General features: G+C 41.0%; 1 protein-coding gene across 1 annotated transcript; it reads right to left on the reverse strand.

Moving 5' to 3' along the window:
- Positions 1 to 3,046: 3,046 nt before the first annotated feature.
- Positions 3,047 to 9,010, reverse strand: LOC112847938 (zinc finger protein 708-like). The gene is made up of 6 exons (XM_025910575.1): positions 8,986 to 9,010; positions 7,897 to 8,635; positions 7,461 to 7,728; positions 5,450 to 6,032; positions 3,709 to 3,841; positions 3,047 to 3,233 (listed from the first exon to the last, which is right to left on the reverse strand). Exons 1-6 carry the CDS (start codon positions 9,008 to 9,010, stop codon positions 3,047 to 3,049), a joined length of 1,935 nt encoding a protein of 644 aa, XP_025766360.1.
- Positions 9,011 to 9,973: the final 963 nt, after the last annotated feature.

Consider the following 9,973-nt stretch of genomic DNA (forward strand, 5'->3'; position numbering starts at 1 on the left):
TTTCCAGTCACCTTTCTCACTCACTATGTGTTAATAGACCTCTCTGCATTGAATCATATCTGTTATCAATCTCTGTCTCTTTTCCACAGCATGTCTTTATCCTGTTTTCCTTCTCTCACCCCAACCGGTCGCAGCAGATGGCCCCGCCCCTCCCTGAGCCTGGTTCTGCTAGAGGTTTCTTCCTGTTAAAAGGGAGTTTTTCCTTCCCACTGTCGCCAAAGTGCTTGCTCATAGGGGGTCATATGATTGTTGGGCTTTTCTCTGTATCTACTGTACAATATAAAGCGCTTTGAGGCGACTTTTGTTGTGATTTGGCGCTATATAGATAAAATTTAATTTAATTTAATTTAATTGGTTCTTTAGTACAGGGGTTAAACTGCGTCCTCACATCTGCTTCATCATCATCATCAACTTTATTTATAAAAGCACTTTAAAACAACCACAGCTGACACAAAGTGCTGTACATTGGAACTGTAAAATAAAATTACATGAGATATAAATAAAAACCAAATAAAAGAAGAGTGAAATCATTAATTAAATAACTACTTCAATTAAAAGAGAAACTAAGTCTCACTGAGGTTAAAAGCCAAGGAATAAAAGTGGGTTTTAAGACGCGATTTAAAAGTGGACAGTGAAGTGGCCTCTCTAACATGCATGGGCAAATTATTCCATAATTTTGGAGCCACAATAGAGAAGGCCCTGTCCCCTCTGAGCTTCCTCCTGGATCTCGGTACCTCCAGGAGCAGCTGGTCAGCTGACCTGAGAGACTGACAGGGTATGTGGGGATGAAGAAGCTCAGAGAGGTAAGGCGAGGCAAGACTGTGAAGGCATTTAAAAATAAACATGAGAATTTTAAAATTAACTCTAAAAGACACAGGCAGACAGTACAGAGAGGCTAGCACGGGGGTTATATGCTCTCTTTTTCGAGTTCCTGTTAGGAGTCGTGCAGCCGCATTTTGAACCAGCTGCAGACGTGAGAGCAATGACTGACTGACCCCCACATAAGGTGAGTTACAGTAGTCCAGGCGGGAAGAAATAAAAGCATGGATCACTGTTTCAAGGTGCTGCCCCGAAAGAAAAGATTTTACTCTTGCCAGTCGCCTTAAATGATAAAATCTGGACTTCACCACTGGTCTGATTTGGTTGTCCAATTTAAAATCACTGTCCAACTTAAAACCAAGGTCAGTAACAACAGGTTTAAAATAGACTTCCAGGGATCCTAAAACAACAGAGGTGGACTCTCAGGGACCACTGGGTCCAAAAACCAACACTTCTGTTTTCTTTTCATTAAATAATTTAGATACAGTAAAAAGAGCAGTGGCCCTAAAATTGAGCCCTGTGGGAAAGTTCTATTTGACAAATAAGACCTAAACCAATTAAGTGCAGTGCCACCAATACCCACTACATCATGTAACTGAGAAATCAGAATATTGTGGTCTACGGTGTCAAAGGCAGCAGTTAGGTCAAGCAAGACAAGAACAACATGGTTACCAGAATCGCATGCCAGAAGGATGTCATTAAAAACCCTTGATAATGCAGATTCTGTGCTGTGAAGGGTTTTAAAACCTGATTGAAAAACCTAAAAGATGCCATTATCATCTAGAAAATCTTTCAGTTGGCTAAAAACAATTTTCTCTAAAACCTTGGAGAGTAAAGGCAGCTTGGAAATAGGCTTATAGTTCGCTAAAACTGTGTGATCAAGGCCAGGTTTCTTAAGCAGTGGCTGCATGTTTGAAATTTGCAGGAACCATACCAGAAGACAAACTGCTATTAATAATGTCAAGGACATACTGTCGTATACTAGGAAAAATTTCTTTAAAGAATTGTGTAGGGAAAGGATCCCGAAGGGAACCTGTGGGCTTAATATGGCAAACCACATCCTCTAAAGTGGAGAGCGTCACAAGCTCAAACTGAGTAAAAACAGCAGCGTGAGGGACAAAGACAGAGGGGTCAGAGTCAGGAGCTGTGATAAGAGCCCTGGTGGTGACAACCTTTTTAATAAAAAAGTTCAGAAAATCATTGCAAATCTCAGGAGAAACTTCCAAACAGACATTCAATGGAGTAAATAACACACGTGGGTTATGACAGTTGGAAGAAATAATATTTGCAAAATATTCCCTTTTTGCCTCTTTAACAGTGTTCTGGTCAGTTTATCCTTTTTCCATCTCCGTTCTGCTCGGCGACATTCCCTCATAACATCACGAGTGCTCTCATTAAACCAAGGCTCAGGTTTAGCCTTAGGCTGCCTGGTTTTTAAAGGAGCCACAGAGTCCATGATTTTTTGACAGCAAGAATAAAACCAGGAATTTAGCTCTTCTGTGTCAGAGGAAACAAAGTCAGAAGGGCCGCCGAGCTGATTAAAAGCAGCAGAAAACTGCGCGGCAGTGGTGGGGTTAATAACCAGACAGCACCGAGTAGCAGTGCCAGATTTAACTGCAGTTTATGTCAAACCAACGTTGAATAACACAGGCATATGATCTGAGAGTGCACAGTCACAAATCTCCAACTTAGTAACAGGCAGACCATATGACAGGACAAGGTCCAGTGTGTGTCCGTGCTCATGTGTAGGGCCAGGCACGGACTGTACCAGGCTAAAAGAGTCAATAAGGCTTAAAAAGTCCTTTACCAGTGGCTTATCAGAACAACATACATGTATATTAAAATCTCCAACAATAAGAACACTATCATAGTTGGGCATAATCCCAGCTAAAAAAGTTCTTATTGTATTTCGGAGGGCCATAGATGACAGCGCAGAAAACCGGGTTTGTACGAGTCACCTCAAATGAGGTAAGTTCAAAGCTGGAGAACGAAGGCTGTAGAAAACACTAAATACATTTAAAATCCTTTTTGTAAACAGTCACTGTGCCTCCACCTCTGCCTGACGTCCGTGGCGAGTTAAAATAGCAACAATCCACAGGTAAAAGTTCAGATAGAACACTGGACTCACCAACACTCAGCCACATCTCAGTCACACACAGAAAATCCAGATCATGGGAACTGAAGAAGTCCCGAAGAATAAAAGTTTTGTTTAAAAGTGATCTGGCGTTCACCAGGCCAATCCTAGCAGGAGCTGGAGTTGGCGCTCGGGGTTCAGGAGGTCCAGAAACCCGCCGCAGCGGAGGTTTAGCCTGGGAGGGCATGGGCAGCGAGGCCGAGGAGCATCACCATCTAAGCCGACCACAGGCACCAAACAGGCATCAACAGGATCCAGAAAACGCTGAGACGCAAACACCCTTGGAAAGAATCCATGCACGTTCGGAAAACAGCAGAATAATTCTTTAGGGAAACCTTTAGCTTCACCAGGCGACCGCTTTGTTTACCCCAGCGACGATGACGCTTTCGCCGGGAAGGTAGCGTGGGAACCCGGTACAGGTAACCCGGGGTTTCCGATGCAAATGGGGGCAGGGGTTGCTGCCCACAATAGTGTCTGGCGATCATACCACAGCAGAGACTTTGTTTCGTGGATGACACAAATTAGAAATAATATAAACAGGAACAAACTTGGCAGTGACAGACGAGCAGCCACACACACCGGCGCCATCTTGACTCGTTTTTTTCAGATACATAAATATGAAGGGCTTTAGTGGGAGAAGGTGGTTTGAAATCCTCATAGGTGTGAAGTGAGGAGGGGGCTCCTGTGGGTGAAGCCTTTGATAGCATCAATGGCTCTGTTGTGGTGGGAGTGGGGAAGGTGGGGGGATGACTGACCAAAGTGTCTCTATTGTTGGGGAAGTCTCTATTGAGGTGTGAAGACTGGTTGATGGATCATCAAAGCGGCTGTAAAAGTCGTTGTGGGTGTTGGCCAACAGCCAGTCGTCAGTGGAGTGGGGCTGTGTGCTTCCTGAAGTGAAAATCTGGCATTTAAAGATAAATGGGAAAAACTCGCTCACAGCTGACTAATGTACATTTGCATGCATGCTTAAGAACTGCATTGACCCCATTTCACCCAAGGTTTAAAATTCTGCCTGCAAATGTCAGAGGTGTACTCGTCTGTGTCCATATTTTCTCCAGCATACGGGGGATTCCCATCATAATGAGTCTTTTGGTAAGAGGTGATAAAGAACCTAATCAAAATTTTCCATCCAAATTCCCTCCATCTTTGTGAGGGAGTGCATTTCCATTGTCGTTTCCATATTTGAGTCCATTCATCCTGTGTTATGCACACTAGTAGTAGTAGTAGTCCAGTCTAGAAGTAATAAATTAATTAACAGCATCACTCTGAGACAGGATATTTTGAGATGTTTAGAGATATTGCGCATATGAAATAAAGCAGTCCTACATATTTGTATAATGTCCTGGTCAAATATTACTCCAAGATTCTGACAGTGTTACTGGAGGCCAAGGTAATTCCATCCAGAGCAAGTATCTGGTTAGATATTATGTTTCTAGGAATTGTAGGGCCAAGTACAATCAGCAGCAGAAAGTTAGAGGTCACCCAGGTCTTTATATCTTTAAAACATTTCAGCAATTTAATTAACTGGTGTGTGTTACCTGGTTTTATGGATAGACAAAGCTCAGTGTCATCTGCATAGCAACTACTGCAGGGGTCCCCAATCTCAGTCTGGTGTCCCTGCAGGTTTTAGATCTCACGCTGGGTCAACACACCTGTATCACATGATTAGCTCATTACCAGGCCTCTGCTGTGTAATCCATTATTGTACATTTAAAAGTTTTTAGGAAATTATCCGAGAAGGTTTTCAGAAAACACTGTTAAATGCTCAGTTTCTATGCCATATGACATTTCTGAGTTTTAACTAATTGCTGTGTGTTACCTGGCTTCATTCCATTATTGTAAATTTAAATGTTATTAAAACATGATCAGACAAGAGAGAGTTTTCAGGACTTTAATTGTGTTAATATCTTAAAGACAAAATTTTCAACAGAATTTTTAATACCTATAGAAAGTCTGATAAAAATTGAAAAAATCTGAAATATTTTAAAGATCTTATTTTCATGAATTTCATGTCAGAGTTCGCAATAAGCTGCAGGAACCCTGTTGAGTGTCAGAACAGCCAAGTCTCCTCCTCTGATAAACCTCCATCTGTGTCACAGAAAACAGTTCATCTGACTGTAAACATCGGTTACTTCAGTTTTTGTTCTGATATATAGGAAATAACATCATGGCTCAAACACTTTGTCATTAAACTATTTCTTTATTAAACATTTAGAATTTTGGTTTAACTGTTGCAGGATTTCATAAAAACAACCTGAAAAAAATTAACATCTGCAGGACACGTGGATCAAAATGCATTCAATAACCACTCAACACGAACACTACAATAGAACAGTTTAGAAAGCTTAAAATGCAACGAGAACATTTTCGTTTGTTCATAGCTGCCTCATCAGATCTTTACAGGAGATTCCACCTGAACTCTGTGGAGCCTGATCTCAAGGGTTTTGAGTCTGACCCTGAAACCAGAAGAGGATCTTTCTGTCTCTGCAGATTCACTGTGATCCACTGATGGGAGTGATTTGAGTCCTGGATGATCACGCTGATGTTTGCACAGAGCAGATAACGAAGTGAATACTTTTGCACATTGGTGACAGTGAAACAGTTTATTTGCAGCGTGGGATCGTTTGTGTTTGGAATAGGAACTGAAACTCCTGAAGATCTTGTCACACTGGTCACAGCTGAAGTTCTCTTCCATGTGTGTACGTTCATGATCGTTACGACTACCTGTTTGTGAGAAGCTTTTGTCACAGTGTCTACACTTGTATGGTTTCTCTCCTGTGTGGACACGTTTGTGTGTTTTAAGGCCACTTGCAAGGGTGAAGGATGACCCACACTGATCACAGACGTGCTTTTTAACCCCACTGTGAATGAGTTCATGCTGTTTTAAGTCCTTTGGTCTGGTGAAGCCTCTCCCACATTCTTTGCAGTAGTTCATTTTGTCTCCAGTGTGTCTACGTTGATGTATTTTTAGGGTCTTTTGATGGCTGAAAATTTTTCCACAAAGGTAACAACGAAAGTCTTTCCCACCACCACAGTGATGACAGGGCTGAGAACTGGATCCATCTGTGTCGCTCTGCTTCTAAACAAAGACAAAAAGACAGTGTAAGTCAGTCCTTCAACATTTTTATCCTGAACGTCGCCTGAAATAAAGAGCATCTTTGCCAACGTCCAGTTACTTTTTACTGCTTACATTATAACACTTAGCTCAGTTTAATGTGCTACAAAAACTATGATAGTAACAAAAGTATTATAATAATTAGAGAGATACTGACCTAAATTACTAGATCGGACATCAGAGAAATAAAAAAATGTAATCCGATCCATTAAATATCACAAAAGCACCTCACAAAACTTGCGACATGGCGTAACCTAGCTCAAAACCTTAGCACGTCAGAGCACTACGCGTCAATCATGAAGCTGATCAATGATCAGCTGATCGGCACTCCCGTCTCTCTTGTTTGTTTATCGCCCATTTTGCGCCAGAAAGAGGAAACCAGCAGATAAACAACAGCAGCACGTTTAAGCTTGATAAGCTGTTGTTAGAATTTATTTAATATTACTTTCTACACCAGGATCCTTTTCTACGTAGCTGACAGCTGGTAACTGTGCAGGGGCGGGTCTAACAAGGTTTAGCCAGGGGGGCAGGTAGGGCATTAACAGGGAAAAGGGGGCACAAAGACATACTTTTCTTTCTTATTCTCTTGTCTAGCTTTTATTAAATACATATCTGAATCTTACAACCAAGGTTTTCATCTGATGTACAATGTATAGAAATCCATTATTGTATGTAGTAACTATTAAGTCTAATATACCCTACTAAGCTATAGTACTTTTTCCTGTGGAAAGATGCCATCTATTATAATTCTGTTGAAGAAAGATGTTGAATCTATGTAATTATGTAGAAAAAGTATTGATTTCTGTGCATTAAAAATATATATATATATATATATATATTTTTACATCTGCATTAAATTAAAATTGATTACGTCAATTAAGCATTATGAGGTTGAGGGTGGGGGGGATGGTTCCCCTTTATTTTTCTGGGAGTTTGCAACCCTATTAGTTAGGTTGCTTAATATTTCACTAAAAACTGATTAAAAAACCAGAATACGGAGGATGGTGTAGGTTTAAGTTTAATAGATTGATCAATATTGATGAACTATGAAATATATTGGGTGCAGTGTATTTTTTGCATAAAGGTATAACAGAATAGTTAGTTTTGCTTGTTTTTTTAAAACTTTGAGTAGCAACTTATACAAAATGCAGTAAGATATTATTAGAGATCGTGCCATCTCTAATAATAATAATAATAATGCTAAATTAATGATACGACAAGAGTAATATAATTCTCAAATACTATCACTACAAAACTGTGACTCAAAACTAAATAATCACTCAGAGCTGCTTTTCCATCCAGTAGAATTGTTAACATACTAACACAATGTAATGAGCAGAGTTGTTCCAAACAGTCGGGTTAAAATGACAAGATAAAAATAAAAATACATACCTCACAGTAACTGCACTTGTAGAGTCTCTTTCTGGTGTGGATCTGTCTGTGTTCTTTCAGGTTACGTGGAGCTTTAAAAGTCTTCTCACACAGGTCACATTTATAAGGTCTCTCCTCAGAGTGGGTAAACATGTGGCGTTGTAACTGTGTGCCTGTTAAACATAGTTTACCACACTGATCACAGCTGTACACATCATGTCCGGTGTGAATGCGTAGGTGTGTATTTCGGCTGTCTATCCGGCTGAAAGTTTTTCCACAAATGTCACAGCTGTATGCCTTAATTCCAGAGTGGGTAACTAGATGACTCTGTAAATAGCTACTGTGAGTAAAAGCTCTGCCACACTGATCACAGCTGTACGCTTTAACTCCACTGTGGATGAGTTGGTGTGTTTTTAAGTATGAAGCTGAGGAAAAAGACCTTCCACAAATATCACACTTGTATGGCCTCTCTCCAGTGTGGATGACCTGGTGTGCTTTTAAGCTTCCAGACTGGGTAAAAGACTTTCCACAGTCATCACAGCTGAACGGTCTCTCTCCAGTGTGGATAACTTGGTGTGCTTTTAAGCTTCCAGACTGGGTAAAAGACTTTCCACATAAGTCACAGATAAACGGTCTCTCTCTAGTGTGGATGACCTGATGCATTTTAAGCGAAATCTTCCAAGTAAAATTCTTTCCACACTGATCACAGCTGTACGCTTTAACTCCACTGTGGATGAGTTGGTGTGTTTTTAAGTATGAAGCTGAGGAAAAAGACCTTCCACAAATATCACACTTGTATGGCCTCTCTCCAGTGTGGATGGCCTGGTGTGCTTTTAAGCTTCCAGACTGGGTAAAACACTTTCCACAGTCGCCACAGCTGAACCGTCTTTCTCCAGTGTGGATGACCTGATGCATTTTTAGTGAAACCTTCCAAGTAAAATTCTTTCCACACTGATCACAGCTGTACGCTTTAACTTCACTGTGGATGACCTGGTGTTTTTTTAAGTATGAAGCTGAGGAAAAAGACTTTCCACAGTCGCCACAGCTGAACGGTCTCTCTCCAGTGTGGATGACCTGATGCTGTTTTAGTGAAGCTTTCACAGTAAAATCTTTCCCACAATCGTCACAGCTGTATTTCTTCTCTCCCTTTCTTCTGTGAGGTTTGTCGGCCTCCTGAGAGCGCTGACTTCTCGCTCCACGTTATTCCTGCAGTGACAGAGATACAAACAGAGGCAGGGAGTGAAATGCAGTCGTGGAACAAACTGAACCTTCAAACTCCCTCCATTAACACTAGTTTTAAACCCGAGGCTGGAAGTGATGTGAAGTTCATGAACAAGTTTGCTCTAAGAGTCGATTCTTTGTAGCGAACGAGAAACTGGCTTCTGTCACAAGGAGATAAATAACCTCCCTGACCCCACCCGCTTCAACATCTTCAGCCCCCTAAGTCCCACCACCTCCACCATTCAAAATAGCCTGGACCTGATCACCACTTCAATTCACTCGATGCTGAACATTCATTTCATAGAATGAAGAATTGTAATTATACTCAGATCTACCTGTGCTTTAATCATGGGGCCTTTAAACTCACACATTCAACAGTTTTAACCAGCTTTCCTTCCTGGCAGCTGTGTTTGACACAGGAAGACATTATTACATTCTTCAATATTATACTTTATTCTTTTTGGGGGAAGTGCAGCTTTAAACCTTCACATTATTCAAGTCAACCCAACAAATCAATCTGAACGATCACAGGTGGAAAAACTTCTGTAGATAGAATGAAATCAAACCCAACATTCAATCCACAACATGATTAAACCAACTCACCAAGAGCTGCACATTAACCACCACAATATATTTTTATTCTCTGTGCTTTCAAATATGAACACTGTTTACTTTCATCTCTGTTTCATTAGTTTTTGTTAACATCTTCCTGTGCATCACTTTACAGCAGCCAGACTCATTAAAATGAGACTTTGTAGGAGTTCACTTCCTCTCATGTGTTCATCCACAGCAGCTGGACAATAAAGTTTATTGTGACCCTGATACTGCAGCAGATCGCTCTCATCCACTTCCTGTTATCACTTCAAATAGAAATGAGGCTGTAGAGGTTTGGTTAAAGTTAGCTCGGTGCTTACCTTTAGATGAGCCCACAAACTGAGAGATGGCTACAAATATTGATCCAAACGTTGGTAGTGGTTTATGATCGATACTTTGTTTGTTTCTCTCCTCTAAGTTCACTATTTTGCTGGCTGTGGATGAAGAAGCAGATCTGTCTGTGTGAACACCTCTTCTTATGCGGCAGACTCACTATGCTCCGCCCCTTTCTTAATGCCCTGCTGTGATTTGTTTCTTGGAGGTCACGTGACGAAGCTGCTCTTAGAAAACCAGACCGAGAAAGTGGGGCGACAACTCTCAAAAATCTGGGACTTGCACAAACAGACTAAACATCACTGTTGTGGCATCACTTTTACAGGACATCAAAAACCAGAGCAGGTACTACTGTTCTGCAGTTTCATGAATGTGGGTCACTTCTT

This window comes from Oreochromis niloticus, linkage group LG9 (genome assembly GCF_001858045.2).
Source record: "Oreochromis niloticus isolate F11D_XX linkage group LG9, O_niloticus_UMD_NMBU, whole genome shotgun sequence".
Classification (NCBI taxonomy): Eukaryota; Metazoa; Chordata; class Actinopteri; order Cichliformes; family Cichlidae; genus Oreochromis; species Oreochromis niloticus.

Coding starts and splice junctions, on each gene's coding strand:
- LOC112847938 (XM_025910575.1), bottom strand. CDS start 9,010: ATGATTAAAGCACAGGTAGATCTGA. Junction 7,729..7,896: donor ACTGGAGAGAGGCCATACAA/GTGTGATATTTG, acceptor TAAGGCATACAG/CTGTGACATTTGTGGAAAAA. Junction 6,033..7,460: donor ACAAGTGCAGTTACTGTGAG/GTATGTATTTTT, acceptor GTCTTTGTTTAG/AAGCAGAGCGACACAGATGG.